The 25,186-nt window shown below is 31.7% G+C and overlaps 1 protein-coding gene across 2 annotated transcripts in view; it reads left to right on the forward strand.

Annotated features, from left to right (window-relative positions):
- The window catches only part of LOC149490755 (homeobox protein aristaless-like), a 53,411-nt gene that overhangs the window by 20,941 nt on the left and 7,284 nt on the right, over positions 1–25,186 (forward strand). The window contains exon 1 of one of the 2 annotated variants that reach the window (XM_089708180.1): positions 6,886–7,033. The exons of the other annotated variant lie outside the window; for it this stretch is intronic. Coding sequence (XP_089564306.1) covers positions 6,997–7,033 — 37 coding nt within the window. The 5' untranslated portion in view covers positions 6,886–6,996. Of the gene's footprint in view, positions 1–6,885; positions 7,034–25,186 lie in introns of those variants that run through there. 2 annotated transcript variants of the gene reach the window in all.

Below are 25,186 nucleotides of genomic sequence, written 5' to 3' on the forward strand. Positions count from 1 at the left end.
TAGGCACTTCCCTTTTTTATCCCCTTTTTTAAATCAATGATTACTTCATACCTATATCCAACTCGTGTTATAGGTAACAAGTGCGTTCAGGAGGTTACTACTTACTTACTAATACATTATAATATTTAGTTTTATAGTGGCTACCTTGCTGAAATCTTCAGTAATTACCAATTACCCATATTACTTTTGGAAAACTTTCAAAATTAAATTTTTCATATTATTAAATAGGTAGGTAGTATTATTAAAGCAGGTACACACCAAAAAAGTTAATTAAAAAAGATAGGTGTTATAAACTATAGTAAACAATTACAACAATACCTAATTCATTATTTTTTAAAAAGTGTAGTTAATTGTTTTTGACACAATTTTTACGTGATAACAATAATAAATCGAAAGCTATAAATTAATGCTAGTTGTGATATACAATGCAGACTACACACTGGATTTTTACTTCCACACAGAGCCCAAGACCATAGAGATGTGTCAAACAAAAACTGTCCAAAGAAATGACTGCTTTGCTTCCTTCTGACGATATTATTAGATAGAGATCAGCGCATAATGACATCTAAGCGCACGGAAGGCTAGTTGCTAATCGTCGGTTACCGAAACATAAGCGTCAACTAATGTTGTTTTAATACACGATACCCGAGCAATTTGGCAGGTAGAGGAAAAAAACTCATTTGGCCGGTCACCGTGTGTGGCTTGATGTTAAACTAATTATTGTCGTGTTTCCGAACGTTGAAGGGTTCGACGGGTAAGGTCAACGCGCCAAATGCGTGTGGATTTTGAAAAAGGATGAGCGATCAAATTAGCTTTGTTTGAGTACAGCTTTTTGGCGCGCTTCCACTGCATCGATTTTTGTTTTTATTTCGGTCAGGTATTCTTAAAATGTATTTACATCATCTATATAATAAGTTTAGGAATCATGGTCGTAAATATGTATCGATAGCATCATTATTTACATATAGGCAAAGGACTGGGTACTTCTTTACTTTCTGATGCTAAAGATGTTGTCAAAGAGAGGACTGTTAAAATAAAGATCAGTTTTACATAAAGCAACAATTTTCTTTTTGTGGATAGAATTTTATATTCTTAAAACAAATCTATTTTGAACCCACGTTATCGATAATTTTTATCAGAATATATTTTCTTTTAACTAGATACCAACCTCACATTTTTCCAATTAAGAAAAACATTTGAAAATATTAACTTTGATTATGATTTGAATCACACATGTCCCTCATTATGCCATCTAATTATCGTTTCTGTAACGTTTATGTTCCTCCATCAAAGACGATCAAAAGTAATAACGAATGAAGCAATCCAATCAAATTTGATGGTCAATTTGTCTAAACCACAATATTTGTCTAACATTCATCAAATAATATGCCTATTCGCTGACATTATTGGATTAATGTTACCAAATTACCTAATTTTAGACATTGGTCGTTAATGTTGGAATTATTTATGGATTATGAAGGGTAGACAATCATAATACGGTGGTTTTGACTAGGTTACGTCTCAATTTAGGTAATTATACTCTGTGGATTAAGCAATTTGTGTATACGTACTTACCTACCCAGAATCTACTATACCTACCTATGTAGGTATGTATTGAACAGTATCTAAGCATAGTCATAGTCAAATATTGTTAAACGATGATTTAAAGTGTATTTATCGACCCATAGCTACTTGTAATCCGAATTGTCATGCTTCGTTTAGGTACTCAAACCAAATACAAGAATTGACGCCCTAAATCGTGTTTAATCAATCAAACTGAAAGTAAAAGCGAAATAAAAGTTTACAAAGTCTAAATGACACAATGCTAATAAAGAAGTATTACAAAGTCGGTCAAAGTTTCAAACACGCACTTGTACGAATCACGTCAATCAGCAGTTACGCGGTGCTCAATGAACGATAATTTTCTCCACGAAAACATAACATTAAGTATTTGAGTGAGTCGTTTTGTTTTGTATGCGTATTCGTGATGGGGACGGGTTAATGTGATATATTAGTTCATAAATATTATCTAAATATCTTTAGAAATTTGACATAAAACTAAATAGGTACCTAACAATAAAGAAACATGTAGGTAGGTAATATTCATGAAGTTTCTAGAAATTATGAAAAGCTAGCTGCTCAGAGCCGGGACACGGCTCAGCCCCAGATGACGCGAGACCATAACAAAAATAGAGGCAATGTTATTTTGTAAAGAGAAAAAATTCTAATGATAAAAGAGTTTTTAAAAATCCATCAGGTAATGTTTGGCAATTACAATATTTTAATATTACTGTTTAAATAAATTAAGACCCTGACTCATGAAAACAGTGGCAATTGTACGCATACCCGCAAAATGAATGTTCCCAACCACTTCACTAATTGGCTGTCAAATGTAGTAAAATACATTTAGGTAGGTAGTTATTACTTGCAAATTTGTATGTATAAATAAAAAACTGGATTTGAAAGAGCGAATTGACGCCCACTCAAACCCAGCATCTACATTTATATAAGCCCAGAGCAAGGATACTTTAAAGAATATAAATAAACAGCAAATTAACATATCATTATATAAAAACAAATACAATATCTGTGATCTCGACTGTAGGTATAACATTGTATGACATTAAGAGTATACGAAAACCTAAAAATAACTGGTTTGAAACAAACAAATACAAAGAATAATGTACAGTTTACTTTACATTAATTTCGTACGTATTTGGCGCGTAAATATTATTTATTAATATGTAGAAGCTACCTACATATTTTACTATTTAAGTTAAAATATGATCGCGTGATTACACCCTTTTACTAGCAACTATGAATAAAATAAATTAAAAATTATTACCGTCACTTTTAAAAACTACATGGGTCTTATTAATAGGTTTGTAACAAATATTTTATTAAGTTTTACGACTCCTTACCATACAAACCCACCATCATACTCTTCAAAACAATGTAAAGCAATAATTTGCTTAAAGTTCATTGCGTCGTAATTACAGGTAACGCGTGTTTTCTTTAGATACATTTGCAGCAACATACACGATCAATATATTAACTTTTAAAAATATATAAACTACACAACATGTTTTGATAGACTCTTTTTCACTTCCACATTTGGAAAAGGCTTTTTTTTTATATCAATAACAACCGTTATTTGTAGATTCGCATTGTATTTAAGCCAGATTTGTATTGGTTATTTCCACAAAAGAGAATTATTTTTTCATTTCCACCATCGCCGGAGATGGAAGTCGATAAAACGTACACACGTGACCTCAGCAAAATTTCCCACACATCTAAACTTCCCCGTACTCTAAAGCAAATTATAAAGTTATTATTCGAAGCAATTATGTCGATATTATATTTACATTAAAGGTCGATTCAGACTGGTCTGATTCATCTTCGACCACATCCGGCGCGCGCGCACAAAAAGGCACAGCAATGGGATCGCGGAAACCTCAAATGGGGTTTATTTCTTTCACTATTGCCAATAATAGCGCCATTTGACGTCCCACCGCGTTTATTGTGATCCGAGTGCAGGGCTATTGAACACTAATAGACGTGTCGTATCATAAACATGGCACACTTGGCTTGCAATAACAAATAACTTGGCTTCTTGTGTTACTGTGATGCATTTATTACGTGGAGTTCTCTTGAAAGTAAAGCTATAGATATAAATCTTATTGTCATCGAACTTATGACTCATTATTACATGTAGATTCAAAATAATTGTAGTACTGACAAAAGTCTGAGGTGCTTATTTATAATGCTATTCTAGTTTTTATTTGCCATTCAAAAAGTGTTTGAAACCGCTGCCCGTCACCGACTGTTTGGCTCGTGGCAGACCTCTGATCGCCCCGCTCCATTACACTCAGTCAATGGACGGCGGTTTAAATTGCCTCCTGTCCTCAATCTTTGTTTTTTCCTCGTTTATTTCCCATTTTACATCCATTAAACTCCTCGGTCAACAAACCGAAATTCGATACCATTTCCAATTTCCAATCAAGATTGAATAGAATTCATTAATAACTAAACTAGGAACACCCGACTGTTTAAATTTATGCGTGCATAAAAACCGATAGCCTCATTTCATCGTGACGAACAATTATGGCATCGATTGTATATAATCGTTAAATTTTCAGCAAATCACCGTGGCGTTATACCGTTACCGCAGAAAACGATTCGAACACGGCAATTTGGTAGACAAAGTTGTTCGACAGAAACAAAGCAGAACTGATTCGGGGTTAATGAATTTATGAGTTAACACATTTCTCCTCGATGGGCGAATTTTCTGGGATCGGAAGGGAGACAATGCATCGACTCTATAATTTCATAGTCGATTCGTTAACAATATGAGGCGGTGGTAAAAAGTGATTTCCTATTATTGGGCTGATGATGCGATGGAGATGCGATCGGACCGAATCGATTTGGTGTTGTTGCGTGACGTTTGTTTAGTGGAACGGTAGCGGAGATGGGAAGAGAGGCGGTGGGTAAAAAGCGTGCGCTAACGCAGCGTCACGCTTGACGCTTGCCTCGCCGTCATTAGGTTCACTTAAACTTCGAGTACGCGTAACAATGTCTTATGTAAATAAGTGGGCGAGCTTTATTGTTTCGAACAATTTATATACCTTCTTGTTATATGTTTATCTAAAAACAACGTCTTTAACTATTTTTACTATTCATGAATGTAGACATACCCTACTGAAAGTAATGTTGTTAATAAATGTTTGGGTTTGACTTTGACATATTTGTTTTATCGTTTATCACCTAAAAATAAAGACATTTATAAATAAGTTAATCCTGAAAACTATCACATACCATAATTTGAAAATAACAAATAACCGCTAATGTCATAAACGGAAATTGATGAAATTAATCATTTTTAACGATGAATAACATAAAAAGTCAGAGTGAGATGTTTATCGGGGTAATTGTTTCGAACTAATTTCGTGTTACAACGCAGTTAACGACTGTCCCTCCACGTAATAAAAACATCAACGTTATATTGTGAAAGTAGTACAGTTTATTTACCGATGCTGTAACACGATTGCTTTTTGAATTCGATTTCAACGAATGTAGAAATGTCAATTTTAATTTTTAAATGCCATGTTCAAGACCGAATAAATCGGAAACAAAAATAAAAACTTAATCTAGATGACAGAGTTAACATCCGGACCACACTACGTGTTGATTTCAACGTATTATTATCTTGAAAGAACTGTTCTATCGATGCCGACACGTGTCTAAAAAAATACTTTAAGCACAATACCAACCAAATTCATATAGACGTAAAAGCTAAATTTGGGCGTCAAATATTTGTGCGAAGAAGTGTAATTCGCAGCCGACTAAGGACCAAAAACTACCGAAGGCGCCTTCTTATTAGCAACTTCCGAAAGACATTATTTTTTGCTCTGTCTAGCGGTTGAACCTCAAAAGGACAACAAACTGACAAATTGTGCCAACAAACAATACTAAAAGCAAAAAAGACATTCATTCAGCATGAATCAGTGTCCACAAAGACGGATTTAGCGAACAGGTAATTGCCTACCGAATTTCTTTTGTTAACGCCTTTTAAGTATCAACATTTTTCTGGCGAAAGTAATTAGTATTAGCTACTCCTCTTTGGGGTTTTGTACAATTGAACTAACTTATGCATACGTAAATTCTGGAAATGTCTTTAATACCTTAATGCTTTGTACTAATAGACGATTGTTACTTTTTAATTCTTTAAGGTAAAGATATGCAGTGTCAGTTTTTATGTTTTTGGATTTCTAATGTTGGATGGTATTCATGTACTGATTTCATATTTTAATATACATAGATATAAGTTACTATACTCTGTAATTTTTTAAATAAAGGTGGTGTTATGTACCCACAGAAGTCATGTTATTATATCTTGAATTACGTAGTATGAGAGTACACATTGATTATTTATTTATAATTAATGATTAAAAAAAAACTTTTTGTTTTTGGTTAAATCTATTTTGAATAAACAGAAATAAAGAAAAACATGATTAAAATTAAGTAGGTACGTAATCTTCGCATATTACCTACTATATAACGCTACTGATGGGTTACCAAGAGTATTGCCCATACCAACAATAGATTTTTCCCAATTGTGACTAGAAAACTCTGATATAATATAATCAGGTTAAAATGGTCAAAAATAAAACAAACAAGAAGGTAGGTACTTAACAAGTAAAGTGGACGAGCTCGTGACTGTCACGGCATTGAACCCGGATCGGTCCACACTCTACAATCCTTATCGTAATGTCATTTCGCCTTTACGAAATATTGGCACAGATAATCCAATGACGCTTGTGGAATTTCCTGTTTGATAAACGTGGCGTTTGACTAATTCTAATTTATCCTATGAAGCTAAAAAAACAATCACTTCAAGTAGAGATATAAATGGGGCGCCTGATTCAGGAACTCGTTTTGGCATTTTAACAATTTTAATTACTTTTTCAATACAAATCTACATAATTATTTATAATTCCTTACTCGAGCCCTTCACAAAATAGATACAGAAGTTGAAAGACCAGTTAAGTTATATTCAAAACCACGCTGACTATTAATTGAATATTGCAAATAATCAATCGGCACCCACGAGCTATTACGATCAGCTTTCGACTGAGACGACCATACTGGGATAAATAATGTTGGCACATATTTATTTAATGATTATTGAATAGGGCTAATTTTACTCTAGTACACTTTTAGTGCGGAGGGGAAATTAATTTATAGCAGGCGGAGTTTTAAAGTTAGACCGATGTAGAGCTATTGGCCGGTGTGCCACAGGGGCGGAGTCTGGGACCCATGTTTTATTTGAATTATGGATGAAGCACGCGGCAGTTGCTTCTTCAAACCAGTTGTGAACGTGCTGCCTCGAGCCCGCGCGCCTCTCTTCTTCTAATTAATTGATATTTTAATTCATTTTGTGTTTAGTATTGAAGATTGAATCAGATAAAATCTAACATTGGGTGCTAAAGTTGTTATATGAGATGCTTGGTTACGCATAGCTTGGAAAACCTCGGTGAGTTTAATTGAATTCTCTTTGGTACCTAATGCTAAATAAATATTTAATCAATACTATACTTCCTCCTTTGACTATCATAAACATTTAATTAATTGTAATAATAACATATCTTGGTCGAAGTGGTTTCAAGAACAGCCCGTAATTGAATTCGTGTACGTGTATACTATGCACCTGTCAAGAATTTATTGCGGCTAAGTACAACATTTATGTCTCAATCGTTTATTACTACAAGTAATCGCTTAAATATACTGCAATAAAAAGTTATTCAATAGCTAATAAAACCAAAAAGGCAACTTAACCAAGCTTACACGGTTTAATAAATGAGGTAAAATTTGCAATTAAGTTAATTACTGTCTCGCCATCTAATTAAAAAGTCAATTACGTTTACACACATATGAATTTTGTTCTTTTGATCATTTTAATTAATCTTCCAGGTAATTAGCTTCCTATAGGTATTTAGTAACTATGTAAACTGTTCTCAACACATTTTCAGGTGTAAATACGTTTGTGTGTTTTCTGTAGATAAATTGAAGGAAAGTATGGTTACAATTTGAATGTAACTTTGATAAAATTAAAAGTAAATAATAGTTACCCTGTTTCATTTTCTTTTTACTGTGTAAATTTCAAATAATACTCGTAATTCACCACTTCTACGTCGTAAGTATACGCACTTAGAGTAGAAGTTAGTTTTGTTCTTCTCTTTCTTTAGGGCCCGATCAGCTATTGACAAGCTTTTAACCGATGATCAGTGATCACTAAAATCTTTGGTAGGTAGCTGTCAGGTATCCCAAGAAGCTTCCTACACGATGCAAACAATAGAAATACCCATTAAAATCTCATCTTCAATGAAGCTGAGCTGCGGAGCCAAGTTTTGAATAGATATATGTTTAACTTATACTGTTTATTATAACTCTTCATAGGGGGCCCGTGTCGCTGCAGGAACATAATGGGCTGATACTGTTTATTCTTATCAAAACAGTATTAAGTACGTGTGATTTTTTGTGGGCTTATACGCCTAAAACTTATAATTTGCCTGACTTTCCGACCTAAAGTCGACTGTTTATGAGTAAAGGTTTATATTTATTATTTTTTATGGTTTATTTTACAAAATGAGTTTGTCATCAGTATGACAAGATTGTAAGAAATTTGAAATCATAATATACACAATAAGAAATATTAAACAAACCATTGTATTTTTTTGTCTCCATCATTAAAGTTAGATATGTGAAAGAACATAAAATATTGGAAGGCAACATAAAAGAGTAACCATAATCACTAAATATGTTTGGGCACTCACAACTGAGCTGAGATTGCTACAAAAAGGGCAACAGACAAAAATATGTGACGGAGGCACGCAGCCATACCGAGCCAGATAACCCTAAAATGAGGACGTAACAAAAACTATACGGGCGAAATTAAAAGAAACGACGAACAAGCAACTAACACACGCTCTAACGTTTTGTGATAAGCTCGTTGACTTTTTGGAGCCGACGTAATTTGTCGAAGGCGCCGAAGATAAAGGCGATTCGGTCGCGGAGGCCCAGGGTATGTCTCAGGAATGACAGTTTTGTCGCTGCCCGCTACAAACACGCAACGTCGCCGTGTCGGCACGCACTGCTCTTGGCCGAATCTTTTGGGACGGCTAATTGTAATGTCATTATATCGACCTCTTGCTCTGCTTCTTTGAAGTTATAATTTGATTATGAGCTACAGGATAATGATAGGGTACTTATAAATAAGATGTGTGTAGAAATTAAGACTGAAAAGAAAATTAGCCTGCTGATATTTAATGTTAATTCACGCGCTCGCATTTAAATGGATAAATTTGCTTTCAAAATTCAACATCAACAGTTTACAAAGTTATCTCAAAAATTTTAGTAGGTAGGATCTGAATTACTGACAACTAAAATATTCGTGCAAATTATTGTATGACACAAGTGGCGGCGCCATAAGATATGAAGCTTGTATACAACGGTAATTTGAAAAATAAATATTATACGATACTACCAAACTCAAAGCACGTCCGGTGGTCGCGTGGCGACTAATTATACTTAACTACTTATCGTGCGGTGACTCTCCCAAACCTTTTAGCGATGGAGAGAAATAAATCTTCAAATATCTACGTTTGTGACGCCAGCCCTCGACGGCGACGCGTCTCAGTATTAATTGCAAATACGTGACAATGTCCTGCTGACTAAACAACCAATAATATGGAAATTAAGACGAATACAGTTAAACTATATGAGTTCCTAATGTACCTTTGTAGGAATATTTTAGCGCTCTTCGGCAAAATAGATGTTGACGTGTTAATATATTTAGATTTTTATTTGTCGGTGTAAAAAAGTTTTTTGATGACTGGTCAGTGGTCAATCAAAAATACATTCTCATGATATAAGCAGAAAATTACATAACTGTGTTATACATAGTAATTTCTATACAAATTCGAATACTGACACTAACGGTTAGTTATGTTGTCCTTCTCTCTTTTATGTTATTTACGAAAAATATTGATCTAAAGCACCAAGTTTTCTTCAACCCACATCATATTATTTTCTACTAAGTTTAGTCGAATTTTTGAACGACGTTTCTAGAACGACAAAGATTCAATCGAAATCAATTCTTAACTCTTTAAATTTCTGTTCCATAAAGTTATAAAATTTGAAGTGTGGGAAATTCACATACAATATAAATCAAACTATACTACTTAAACAATTAAAATAGCTGCTAAAACAATTTCCGTCTTAATTATAGTATTGTATGAAGTTGCGGTGTAGGTACTTCAGAACCAGCAGGAATATTATATTAATTACAACTCTAGGTACAATATGGATTTAGCGCTACCATTAACCTTTTTGTTCGTCCATTCTTAATAAAAAACTGTTTTGACATCTGGCAATATTATTATAATTACCTTAATAGCTCTCATACAGCACAAAGTCGCTTATTTATTTAATTATAACCGCAGAATGACATTGAATTAATCCTTTGAGCATTACTTGGTAATCATTTATTCATCACTTATCATTAAATCGTGCTATCAAAGTAACGTAATGATCGAGTATTTATACTTTGTACGGATTTTACTTCTATACTGACTAATTAACATCGTATTTTGGACTTACATTTGATTTAAAAATCGCTCAATTAATTCCGCAATTCATCATACTATATTATCAGCAAACCAGTTCGCATTTCAATAATACGAAATTATAAAATTAGTTTCGTCATAAATAAAAACCGGCTGGTAACCTCAAAGGATCGTTCGCATTGTTCACAGATTTTTAAATCGTCCATAATTAAATGGAATTTACTTTTTACAAGCTTAGGGATTTCGCATGTTATAAATTCCAGTCAGGCAAACAGTCGAGGCATCGAAAAAGGAGCAATTTGCCACCCTGTTAGATGATGATGTTTAATATTGAGAGAGATTGAATCAAACGTCAACTAAAAATCAATAAGCTTTCGTGAGTTACGACCTTTTAAAAGTTAATTCGTTTGAATCAGTATAACAGCGGCTGGTTTACGAGATAAAAACTGGTAGTAGAAATGATGTTACCAATTCCGCGAAGAATATAATAAATCGTACTCTGTTATAGGATTAATTTATTTTTGTTAGAAATGGAATAAATTACTTCATTTCGTTCTGCCTTTTAATAATACAATGCTACGAACGGTTAAATATTTGATAAAACATTACAAAATTCTTCGTTTAAGTTTGTAAAGGTTTTGATGGATTTTTTTATTTAGGCGATGGTTTTCTCAGTTCTTCAAAATTAATGTTTTACTGTTTAAAACTGTGTAGATTGACTTAATTTTATTTATTTATGTACGTAAACAACTTGTCTAGTATTTTCCTATCCTATCCCTCGTCAATATCACTTCATTATAAAAGAACGTCGCACAAAAGAAAATAAGTATCTTCACTAAACGCGGCATCTAATGATCATTGCGCAAAAACAATATCCACAAGAAAGAAATAGAAATGAACATCTCTATAAACGACATTGGTAATGCCAGTTCGGAATTGTTCAGTTATATGAGGGATCGGGTAAAAAATATATGAGGCGTAATATTCCTTATAACTCCAGTTCAATTTTGCGCTCGTGTCCGTATTAATATTAAAACACGTAATACGAATAAGGCATTATAATACCTACGACCAAAAAATAGATCACTTTTTCTGCAGTATTTTTGTCTTCAATTTGTTATTTTTGTACTGGTAGTGTAATTTGGTCTTTGTAATTTTATGTTTCTTTCTCAAGATCATCATTTGCACGCGCAGATATCCCTAATTGTTGTCATTTCAGGTCATATTTTGTCACTTGCCGTTTTACAACATTGAAAGGGTGTGTCGATCATTATACAACTTTGCATGCACCTAATTATGCAAAATCAAAGGGAAGTGCATTTTGACGCATAATTTATGTGACATTTTGTAATCACTTAAGCGGTTAACGTAACCAGCAATTATGATTTTCAAATTATACAGGTGCAAGTAGACATACATATTTATATCTTCGAAACCGACTATAATCCTATTTATACCAGATTTAAAAACACTTTTTTTACAGGGTGTATTTTAACAACGTAGTGGAACAAAGCTTTATCGTATTACAGTCTCTGAATACTCAATAACAAGCATTTTTACACGTCTCCGTATCGCGTGTACCGGAGTCTATTCAGCAGAAGACAGATGTCGAGTTCCTCGTACGTTGGCTGGGAAGGCACGTTGATTGCTGTCTTAGTTTAATTAAATAAACTACTTCGCGGTAATGCCTCAAGTAGGTACTAGAATAAGAGCCGATAAATCTTTATTGCTTTATTGTTAGAGTGGGGTATGTAATAATGATGTTTTAATTGTTTTTTCGTGATAAATAAGAATTGCCTGCATTCTCGCATGACTTTCGCAGTTGATGTAATCAGTTGAAAATTTATGTGTGTTAATTATATATTGTGTCGCTTTGTAAAAAAAGTATTTCAATTTATATTAAAGTTTAGTTTGAGTTAAGTATTCAATGAGTTATTTATGTCATTAATATAGTTTTCTTTTAATTATACATATTTTTATTGATTATTATTATAAGAAAAATCGCTTGTACAATGCACAAAACCAATGTACTTCAACAAACCACTCACATATTATAATTATACACAAGCACATATTTGTGATAATTATAAAAATGTACCAATGTATAAAATTGTCGCAAATAAAACACACTTAAAAGCACTTCCCCAGCTCCTACGCTACGCACTTACATCCACACTTAGTGTCAGGTTAAGGTATATGAACACACAGTTGTTAACATTGGCCACTGTGCCGCTGGCTAAAAGAGTAATGAATAAGGCTAGCAATCATGCAGCCCGCTTAAATGTCGCCCATAAATTACCGGGACAATACCTTATAAAATGTTTATTAATTTAATGATTAATAACAGCGCTGTGCAATACCGCAATGGGGTTTAATTGAACCAAATTTAATTGAGTTGTAAATCTTTCCATCTGTCAGCGATACAATTGCGTAATCTGTGACAAAGTAGACTTTAAATTAAAGACAATTTAAAACGCGATCTATTTTTTCCTTTTTACACGATTTATTCGTTTTGAATGCTAAGCTAGCTTCGCGGGTAGAGTCTGCACGAAAAGTCGTGTAATTTCAAGTAGAATATTGTTCTAGGTATGTATTTGAATGAATGAATGAATGAATTCTTTATTGCACACACCAGTTGAAAGAAATAACATAAAATACGATACAAACAAATTGCACAATGGGTATGGTATAGGTATGTATTTGGTCATGTTCTAAGAAAATTGGATTCAGTTTACCACTGAGACATATTATATTTCAACAGAATTTTCATACATTTTCAGTACCACGAAATTTTATATTTTACAAAACTTTTTTATTTTTACAAAATCGGCCATATAATTTTTTCACAAACTTGTTTCACAAGAACTAGACAAACGTAAGTATCCCCCAAGATTTTCAGATTTTTTTTCTGCGATATTTCATTTCAAGTAAAAATACCTCTATGTTCGCATGCATAGAGACACTTGGTTGTAAGGCATTCCGACATCGAAACGGTATTTCCTTATCAAAATGTTCTAGAAAAAAGTTATTAGCTTTTTTTACTTTTTTAATTTTCAGCTGATATGGCAGAGTAAAAAATGTAGATTACGTACTCTATTTTTAAACGACAAAAATAAAATTATCATAGATTAATTAATCAATCGTTAATATTCTTGTGAAACCGTTTAGTTTTTAATTATTCCAATTTAATTTAATACTAAAAATAATTTATGACTAATTATTACTCCTATATACCTAATGGTAGAAATGTTTCAAATATAGTCGTCTGTCATTTCGGTATCCATAACAAAAAAACATTTTTTTCTGTCTATCGGTTTGTTCCGCGTAATCTCTGAAAGGGCTGGACAGGTTTTGAAAAGAATCCCACGGGCAATAACATGTTAAAAGGAGTACCTTCACATACCTTTATTTTGGTTTAGGGCTTTTTTTTATAGTGGGGAAATCTTCTTAGATACCCCCGGCTCCCGGGGATGGAACCGTGGTTATGTCGGATTTCTACCGACTAAAACACCACTCTGTTCCATCGCGCTGCTTTGGACGGAACTGCGGGAACGGTTACGGCTCTACCGCGTGTCCCGCCCAGCAGATGCTGGTTTAGGGCTGCCTTTAAGTAAGTTAACACCTAGATAATGACATGGCCGTATAAGAATGCGATAAAATATAAAATAACGATATTTGTTAAATTTATTTACCCCTCAATCTGCAGTTCCATGCTACTAGTCTTGAATCTAAAGAAATTGTCCTTTCGTAAATATATTCAATTCAACGTTGCCCATTCACATTTAAAGTTCAACGCATTAATTAATTTCATATTTAATGTCCATTCATTTACGATATTCATTATTTGTGTGATATTTAATTACGACATTCGCCTATAATTTTCATCAACCGTTAATTCGTAACATAAAGGTACTAATATCAATAGTTATTTTATGGGTATTTATCAAGAATCCTGCCGGTTCTGTTCCGTTCTTACTCTATGTTGAATAGTTGGCCCGAAGGCTAGCAAATTACTTGCTTGCTTTCAATTAAGTTACATTAAAAGGTAATTTAATAAACATGCTCGGTATTACTGTTACTATAAAATATGTGAGGCCAAGTGACTTTTTTCTTTGGTCTTAAATGATTTAATTTTATGGAATTATCAAAGAGTAGTTAAAGGCACGATAATATTTTAATGTTTAAGGTTAAATTATGAGCTTCCACGAAGTTTTAAAAGCTGTACAATACATTTTTCACTTTTTGTGTTGAATTCTGGAACAAATAGAAGCATGCGCATTCAGTATTTCATATTTGCGTATAGAAATTTTAATTACGAATTATCTTAAATTGTATTAATTAAATGTGATTATATTCAATTAAATTTTTATTTTTAATTATCCCTTATAAAATATCCTCACTACATATCGAAAAGTAGGAAATGTGGTTATAAATAATTAAAAAGCATATTAAAATTTTATGGTCCATAACATAATCAATAATAAATTTAATATCCGGTGCATTAAGCATTTAATACTATAAACACAGTAGATGTAGCGAATTAAGACGCTTGTTACTTGCATCTCATTTCGTGCGCCGTAATCCGCTTAACCCTACGCTTTAATTGAACTTAATCAAAACAAACCGTCACATTAAATCCGAATGACAAATCGTGAGCAACTTTTTATAGATTGCATAAAACAAAAGAAGTATTTTAGATTTTCAATATTTTTATCGAAACAGTGATACTATAATTTTACGTACATTTTCATTCGTAGGTACGTCACAATACAATAAACTTTATTTTTCTGAAAGTTATTTAAAAAATCATGTTCCAAGCTATGTAATTCCTGAAGTATAGAAAGTGACTGTTTAAAATACTTTAAAATTTACATAATTATAAGTACGGTCTATATTTATAGAGGAATGAAGTTAAATTAATTGACACTTTATTATGTAACACAACGTGATTATAAAGTTCAACAGTGGACCAAGACGGTAAAATTAATTCCAGTCATCAAATAATAAAACGCAAGGCTATAAATAAAATAATCACAACTTATTTACTTAACCCCGGTTTACATTAGCTTGTTAACATAATCAATTAGTTTGTACCGTAAAGTTTATGCTTTATCTTATCCAAACCAGACCTTTACTTAACTACCAATATCATTAATCAATTTAGTGCTTGTTGATCTAAGAAACTACTGAACCTAAGTAGATACTAATTCTAAGTATAGATAGCTTATAGAAGCTTAGTGATTGACGATTGACATTTAGTTTTAAAGAGCAACCATTTCAGTTTTTAATTCATTATTTATCTATCTATCCAGATTATGAATCAACAACAGTGGCCAATTAATATATTCAGTAATATATAACAGGATTAATTATAATACTCCATGTAACATTATAATATTACATATATTCATTCTCATATTTACAAATTTTTCGATTATAGAGCAATCTCTATTGCTTCGCATCATGAGTGGGGCAAAAAATTCGTACAAAAATATTAAATTTAATAAAACACTATGACCCTGTTAAGATATAATATGAATCCGAAAAACAACTTCAACCAACGTATCCTTACTCATCTTCCCATAAATTAAATTCCAATAATAGTTATATGTACATATATGTATGTACATATGTATAAATAAAATATATGTATATGTATAAATAAAAGGAAATGACGAAGTAATTGTGTTCATTAATTGCAAATTAAATAAACTAATTACTGTCGATTTCCTCCCTGATGTCATACTTAATACGTTGTACTAAGTAGATTAATTATTAGTTAGGTGGGTACTTGCATTAAATTAAAATAAATAAATGAACATTCACATGGATAGCCGAGTCGGTAGTTAAGCTGACACAAAAAGGACGGTAGCGCTTGTTCAACGACATTCGATAAAACCAGGCAATTAATAATATTATTACTTTTCTAAATCAAGGGTAACGTGATTCGGTTTTCCATAATATTATATTAATAGCTCTAGCTAGCGTACTTGCAAAATACCAATATTAGATATGAGTTCAAATTAGGCGGGCTGTTACCTACTCATTTTTGACAAAACTATAATATAAGATTTGGCACTACTTATATAAGTAGGTACGGCTAATATAAAATTTGGCACATTTAGATCACCAACTAATAAAATTTAACTAATTAATCTCATAACTATAATAATTATGAATTAGCAGAGAGTGAATAGAGTTCTCTTATACTCAGTGAAATTATATTATAAAAAAATTCATTTATATTTTTAGGTTCATGTATAATTTAGTGATTTATATAATTAGTTCAAAATGTGACTTGCTTGGCTAGTTTTAAATAATTCATACATGCATAAAAACATCATCCAATAACCACACAAATAAAAACAAAGGAAGGTCATATACATGAACGAATCGTATTTACTTTATAGAAATTGTTTCTTCTCAAAATACACTGTTGTGTTTGGTTGAGCGTGTTCGCTCAACCAAACTATAGCCCTGGATAATGGTTTTCTAGCTTTTTAGCGTATTACCTTGTGGTCTAGTCTAGCCAAATGAGGGTAAAATGGTTCTAGTAAGCCGAACCCTTGAACAGATTGTTAGGAAACATTAAAATAGCTCGAATCTCTAACAACTTCCGCGCGTAAGCTGCATTTACACTATAATTGTATGTGTACGCAGTGCGCAGTGCGCATGCGTCGGACGCAATTATCGCCCGCACTCCGACGCACGTTGCTAATTCGTACTTGCGAATCGAGTGAAAGGGCCGGCTATACTAACTTTAATTGCTCAACCGTTGGCTGCAACGGTTGTATTCGATTTGAAATGTTTTTCTTTTCAAAATACAGCTACTACCTAGCTAATAGGAAATTGTGCATGTGGGATGTTTTGTTTGGAACTGTTTGATTATTTTTTTTGTAAAAAGTAAAACAAATATTTACTTATTATTATGTCATACTTATATATCATATTATAAGTAATAATATACAAAATATGGCTGAAGCTGAAGAATTTGTTTGTTTGTTATTTGAACGCGCCAAACTTAGGAACAAAAAATCGTATAAATAAATTGCACGTGAAACCATCATTGACCAAAAATTGCAGCATATTTGATAACAGAAAGTATGTTGAAATGTGTTGTAATTTATGGGTTTTCATATCGCTGTAAAGTCCTTACACTGATAATTTTTTTGCAAAAAAATGCCAAATCACGATGATATTTAATTCGTAGTATCTCAGATACTTTTGATAAGATATATATGAGTCATTTGTCTGTTAGAAAACGTTCATTAATTCATTATTAATACAAAAAGTGTAATAGAAAAAATACTAATGACAAGTGTAGCGTGTGATTTGTAACTTCGATTGTATTTAACTTCGTTTTATGGTAATATAGTGAGGAGTAAAAAGTCCGAGGGGTGTCTTGTAATGTGAAGTGTCAGGTGTGTGTGAATCAGATAGAGTGAAATTGAGTGTGCATAACAAAGAGTTAGCTTGTGATTAAAACATCTGAAGTTACATTATAACTTATTAGTTTTGTGTACAGTAAACAAATAGTATTTCTATTTTATTTAATAACAAATATAATATGTAAATCCATACTAATATTATAAATGCGAAAGTAACTCTGTCTGTCTGTCTGTTACTTAATCACGCCTTAACTACTGAACCAATTTGCATGAAATTTGGTATAGAGATATTTTGATACCCGAGAAAGGACATAGGATAGGTTTTATCCCAGAAATCCTACGGGAACGGGTTTTTCTTTGAAAACGCGGGCGAAGCCGCGGGCGGAAAGCTAGTATTTAATATTTATCCCTGTTTGTGAATTCGTAAATTCTTAAGTTACATCATACATGACATTTAATTAGCATCTTACAAATAATGTGCTACACAGTACGTATAGGGAAAGGCTGTCGCGCTTTAATGTGGAGTGACTCCAAATAAGGAAAAAAAATAACCAATTAGCAACATTGTCAATAGAAACAACAATTGAATTACAATAATGTATAATGCAGTTTGCAGTTAACGACCGCATTGCGTTACAATATCACAATTACTCATTATAATATCACAAGAACTCATATAACAATTAGTTATTAGACGAAGATTGAAATAAACGCACGATCATCTTTGCATTAAGTTTTTGCATCAATAAAGAGAACCGTTAAGAAAATGACACCTATTTTTCTTGTCAGCGCTAACAATTATCAGGTAGTTGTAGCATCCGTGAGAGAGTGTATATAATGTCTGTTTAAAATTGCTAATATCGATCGTACCGCGGCCGCGGCCGGTGTAAATATAAATAATAGTTTGTATAATTGTTCATTAGCACGAAACCGGAACGCGAGTAGATGTGAAACCGTTCGGAATATGCGTTTGAGAAATTAATTGCTATTAATGCTGCTTCTTGTATGGGAGACTTCTTTTTATTGAATGGAAACACGTAAATGTCTGCGTCATAGTTCGCAATTCGCATCACATTATGGACATTATATTTTTATAATTATTTAACGTTTGTTTACATTGCGATACGGCCATTTTTATACGCGTTGACATGATAAAGGATATTGCTTCGTAATTCTTATAATACTTGTGTTTATTTTGTGAGGCAACGTTATTTTATAAGATTATTTGTTGACTTTAAAATTAATACACATAAAATACTATTTTACGACATAAAATTGTTCATTTTTCATTCAACACTGACCCTGTGCCCAAACATAAATAGCAATGAACATTACACAAAACATGAAGATTCATTTTGTGATTAAGCTCGTTAAATAAAGAATAAAAAAAAGGAACTCGTAAACGTATTCTCTATTTGTTTAATACTTTTCATTTCAATAAAATAGCAAAAGAAATTATTAATCAATTCATTTTTTGATTTATTTATTACCACTTTGTGGATCCTGTTGAATAATGTAATTTCCGTTAACGCACTACAGCGTAAAGAATTAAATAAACATAAAAATTTTAATTTATTACCAGAATATTGCTTTCTGCGTTTAAAAAGTTTGTAAAATTATTATAACTTTCTTTGATACCAACGATAGATAATAATTATCACATTGGCGATTGATAAAAATTGCGCCACAAATAAATAATTAATGTAAATTTAAAACATTCAGCGAGTTGATTGCTTTTCTAGGAAAAGCTATAGCAAGGTTAACGAAAATGAAACATTGATTATGATTTAATAAAATTCGTAGAAATTTCGATCAATACCCGCATATAAGTGAAGATAAAATCAACCGTCCAGCGCCGCAGCCATGTTATTATATGCCATTCAGTTATTTTTCCAATTTAATGCGACGACGCGCGTTGGAATTAATTTTCCTTTCAAATTAGAATGCAATGCGCATAATTTTATATCCGATGCTTATATTTCATTGTGTTGTGAATGTTATAACTTATCATCATTATCTCGACATTACCGGTCATAGCTGTAATTTATGGTAATTATTATTGACTCCGTTAATTTTGATGGGGTTATTTATATATTGCAGATATATATTGATAGCGCGACGATTCTATTGTCGCCGGTCACTTAGCACGTAATTATTCTATTTATACATTACAACTTAAGACAGTCTTGATTGTGCTGTCAATAAACAGTAACATTCATGTCGAGGCACACGCAATAATTTATAGGGTAATTTTATTAAAAATGCGACGTCAGTCGTGACTAGAGCCTGCGGTATGTTAGGGTTGGCGACTTTTATTTTTATATTACAATGCGTAAATTAACTTATCGTTCACATGATCTATAATTGCATTGTGGAAATTTTTGCAGCCCTAATTACACCTATCTGTTTAAGTTAATCTTTGTTGTGTTTAATAAACGAATTAAAATATTTCTTATACGATGATTGTATCTAAGATGTATTGATTATAATATTATTGAAAATGGCATGTATTAAGGAAAGTAGCATTTCAATAATAATGCAGTTGAATTAATGAGTGCTTTTTATACTTATAAAACTCAATAAATTCAATATGCCATAACAATGTAAGTGTGTAGGTATAATTTAATCATAATGCAGAAAAATTGTTTGCTTGTTGCTGAAAAATTGAATCTTGCTTATAATGCAGTCACTACATTCTAAGCATTGACTCTCACAAGAGCTTCCATTAAAAAGTAACATACATAAAAAAATAATTTTAACACGACAAAAGCACAAAAAGAGATTACGTTATTTGATTAGACCTAATTACATTTCTGAACGTAATTAACTTCCACGTATCATTCCTTTTGTTTTATGGCTAACATTAACAAACTTATTTTTGCAAATACGAAACAAAACAGTTGTTGAAATTTGAACTTTATTACTACAACTTACGACATACAGGAAATTATAAAATTGAATATTATGTTTGTGAGAGTAGATGTCTTAGGTCGAGATAAGTTGCCATGTTATTAAGGCATAATTTACGATGTAAATTATTGCTATTTGTTAATAATTTCAATCGTTGTAATACAGCGGCTCATTTTTGATTAACGGTCTAAGTTCACCCTTTTTTAATAAGTTTAGCTAGAAGTGCAACATAAGTATATATTATTATCGTAATATCTATATAATAATTCGATCCCTGCAACAAATCAAAAAACAATTGATCAAATTTATCAATAAACACAATTTTATATGAATTTTATGTCACAAATAAGAGATAACAATTCAACTTTTCTTTATTTGACCTTCCAATGCACGTGTATTTTATTATATTTATATGGTCTAAGATCCGAACATAAGGCGAAATTCAACGGCGTGATAATAGAATGAGACCAATTTTATAATTAATTTAGTCTATTAAAAAATGTATTAAAAATGGGTTGACTGGGAAAATCCTGGACAGGACATTTTTAATGAATTAAATTTTTTTTATTTATTTTTATTTTTTATTAATTGCAGTTTCGAGATAATAAAACAATTTTGTAATAAAACAGTGCTGACATAATTTTTTTTTTCATCATCCTATCAAGTGAAAGTAACTGGTACCGACATACCTGTTTATACCTGCCAACCTAGCCGTTTGTCCCGGTAAATATTAGAAAACTATGACTGTACATTCTGTAGGTTTCATACTTTAAGTCTATTATATTTTTTTTTTATTATCTTGATACTGCAATTAATTAAAAAAAAAATGTTTTTTTTAAATTCATTAAAAATGTCCTGTCCAGGATTTTCCCAGTCAACCCATTTTTAATACATTTTTTAATAGACTAAATTAATTATAAAATTGGTCTCATTCTATTATCACGCCGTTGAATTTCGCCTTATGTTCGGATCTTAGACCAATACTCTTTTAATAAAACCTTTGCCGATCTCGATTTTTAATTTAACATAATTTCAATTACATTACATTCTGTATCGGAGAATTATATAATCAAGTTGAGCTGCAATCATGGGTAATAAAGTTTTTATTATGGTTTATTAAACCCTTAAATTATGGTGGCGCAACAAAGTAAAACTCATTTATTTATGAGAATACAAAATGTCATATCATAGGTCATAACTCCAAGTGTAATTGTTTAATGAAATAATCATTTTATACAAATAATGCATAATTGTAGACGTAATTGTTTTGAGAATTTATAATTTAATTGGAAACAATTTTTTATACGTTAGCTCGTGTAACATTGAGGATTTATTTTATTGTTGAGAATGTCTTATGTATGTCTGTAGGTATGTATGTTTCTTACTCTTTCACGTAAATACTACCGAACTAATTACAGTGAAATTTAGCACTTAATACTATTTTGGATTTACACATAAGATCTTATCATAAGATATAAGGTTTTATCCTGGAAATCCCACGGGAACGGGAACTATACGCGCGTTTTTTTTTTTTGAAAAAGCGGGCGAAGCCGCGGAAGGAAGGCCTACCTCTAATAGGTAATTATGAAGAACAGTAAATACAAAAAAGATGATCTTGCGGCCGACTATAATCGTTCTTGAATATATATATTTCGTTTCTATATTTGAAACAAATATGTAGATTCAATGATGATATTGATTGAGATCTCACGATTTTATCTGGCGACCTTTAAAAACTGAACCAAACAGCATGCTGCAATTTAAGCGTCACAAATAAAATTCTAGTTGATGAATTAACTCCTTAATAATATTATGTTTATGGTTTGCATTCTTATCACATTAATAATATTTTGCGAATGAGTATTAGTACAAGAGCCCACAGCAGGATTAGTGCGTTCATATTTTTTTTGCTAAATCCAAAATATTATGTATTATGTATAATTAGGAGAATTTGGCCGCAATGCATAAAATTTTGGTTTCAGCAAAAAACTATGAACGCACTAATCCTGATGTGGGATCTTAGCCTATATGAATAAAATTTGATAAAACGATTTTTCATGTCATAAATTCTGTCGATTAAAAAATGAATGAGCGGATTACCGATTCTTGATAAAAATCATAAAATAACACAAATTACTTTAGCTGCAATTCGTTATCAATATTAACAAAAGGAAACAGGAAATTGACAATGTGATAAATGATAAGATATCTGCAAAACATTTTTGCGTACCTACCTTGTAAAATTGCTGATAATATCCATTTTGTAATAGAGAGTTTATTTAATTAACAATTCGTTTCAGAATGCAAATGTAAATAATTGATAAAACACAATTGGTTTTAAATATAGATGTTCATTACTCACAAGTATATCGGTGATTCAGTAAACTTATTTGTTATGATGTTGTAAATCTTAGTCACACAGTTTTGAGGAATCCCCGACAGTACATAATTTTCAATTAAATATGAGAAGGAAAACAAACAAATTGCGAAACGACATATTTTTATGAGGAAAAATTGCGCAAAAATTACATACTGATATATTGTGTCATATTTAAAGATTTTATCAACATTGCAATCGACATGATTAATCAATATGGAATGAACACTATAATATGGAGTTTTCATTTGTACATAATAGGTACATATAAGTATGTATGTTTATTCCCACTGTCATCTCGCGTTTGATATTATAATTATTAAGACTTGATGCCTATATTATCTATTTACTTTGCTTGTTTATAAATGTTATAATAAGTAGTTTAATGTACTTACAAAATATATTGTAGGTAACGATATTACAAAAAAAGTATTGGATGACAATTTTTATAACAATATCCATACTAATATTATAAATGCGAAAGTAACTCGGTCTGTCTGTCTGTTACTCACTCACGCCTAAACTACTGAACCGATTTGCATGAAATTTGGTATAGAGATATTTTGATACCCGAGAAAGGACAAAGGCTACCTTTTATTGCGAAATATGTACCACGGGCGAAGCCGGGGCGGACCACTTGTTATTAATAATCGGTTAAGTTAAGGTTCTGGAACCTCTGCATTAAAATTTTCCTTCCTGTATTTCTGCGTTACACGCTTTGTGGTTTTACTAATTTATTCAATTAGGAATCGTGATATGCATAATATTGTACTTTTGACTGTATGGGTTTTCGGGAGGTTTACCATAGCGTACACTTGTTAACGATAACTTATTTTACTATTTTCTAATCTAACACAGCCAAAGCATATCAACAAAAGATAAAACTATTAATAAATACTCGGGAGGGTTATCAATTCCGTACATTAATAGCTTGAGGTAAAATTGATCTATTTACAACTGATAATGGAATTATTATCGAATTACCAATAAATAATTATCAAATTATATCCATTATTATCAGGTGTTACGTAAACATCCTTCCGTTCTCGTGACTCTTGAGAATTATATTGTAATTACAATCAAACACTTGACTCGCACAAATTATGCAAATTATTATTTATTGCTTTAATTAGTGAATAGTAATTTCGATTAATACGAATGTAATTACATAACTGATACCTTAAAATTTCTAGTATTGAGCAAATTTTCTGCAATTAATTCTTAACAAGTGGAATATTCCTCAGACCTTATATTCATAACATTGCTACTCTATAAAACCAGAAGGTCTGCCTCGTAATATTATTTTATACGGTTCAAAGAACGTTCCTAATAAACTTCATGTTTCCCAGAAGATTTACTTACCTCATTACCACATTTTGTCAAAATATAATAATTGTTATTATCAATCTATCTCTAATATATCTACTTATATTATAAATGCGAAAGTTTGTGAGGATGGATGTGTATGTGTATGTTTGTTACTCTTTCACGCAATTAAATTTAGCGTACTTATAGAGGGTCACTTGGATTACCACATAGGATAGGTTTTATCCCGGAAATCATACGGGAACTATGCGGGCTTTCCTTTGAAAACGCGGGCGAAGTCGCGGGCGGAAATCTAGTTTATTATAACTGCAGCTAGAAAATGTTGATACATTTATTTACACATCACAATGGATTTATTTACATTTAGCATAATTAATACAGTTTTCTTATAAGCTTCATATTATCACACTTATTAATATGCTATTGTTGTACTAGGTCCTCGTGTACAATAATAATATATTATAATAAGTAAACACTGATGCATTCCTGATATATCTACATAATTGCACCCACACCGCAAGCATCAGCAATTTGCGAATTAAATTAAATAATTTGTCAAATTATCACACGCGATCTTTATAACTCGGCGAAAATAATATGTAATTAGATTTCACGACATCCGCTCGCAGTTTTAATAATTTAAATATACAGTTTAACAGACCGGTCTTAGGTTTTCCAAACTTCTTTAAACCATCTGTTTACGATGTTCTTTTTTCTCTTCCCAAGAGATATTTTAATTATTTCTTTATAACTCGTTAGTAGTTTTAATTTTCGTTCAATTATTATAACTGGTAACAAAAAGCGATCGAAATGGCAACACTTTTTGCCGTGGATACGTTAACGCACATTCTAGCACATACGTCTGTCATTCTTCTTATTTTCTCGGAGCCGTAATGACGGTCCAATTAAAGACAACACTATAATCAAGCGGTAATTAAGCTAATAGCATTAACTTATTAAACGTCGATTGATTACGAGAAACTGAGGTCGGAATTTGCATTGTGAATAATAGATGCTAAACACGATACTGATACGATAGACGTCATTGCTTTACAAAGTTA

Source organism: Colias philodice, chromosome 2 (assembly GCF_061535455.1).
Source record: "Colias philodice isolate Cphi_HAF_F1 chromosome 2, ilColPhil1 Martin Lab GWU primary, whole genome shotgun sequence".
Classification (NCBI taxonomy): Eukaryota; Metazoa; Arthropoda; class Insecta; order Lepidoptera; family Pieridae; genus Colias; species Colias philodice.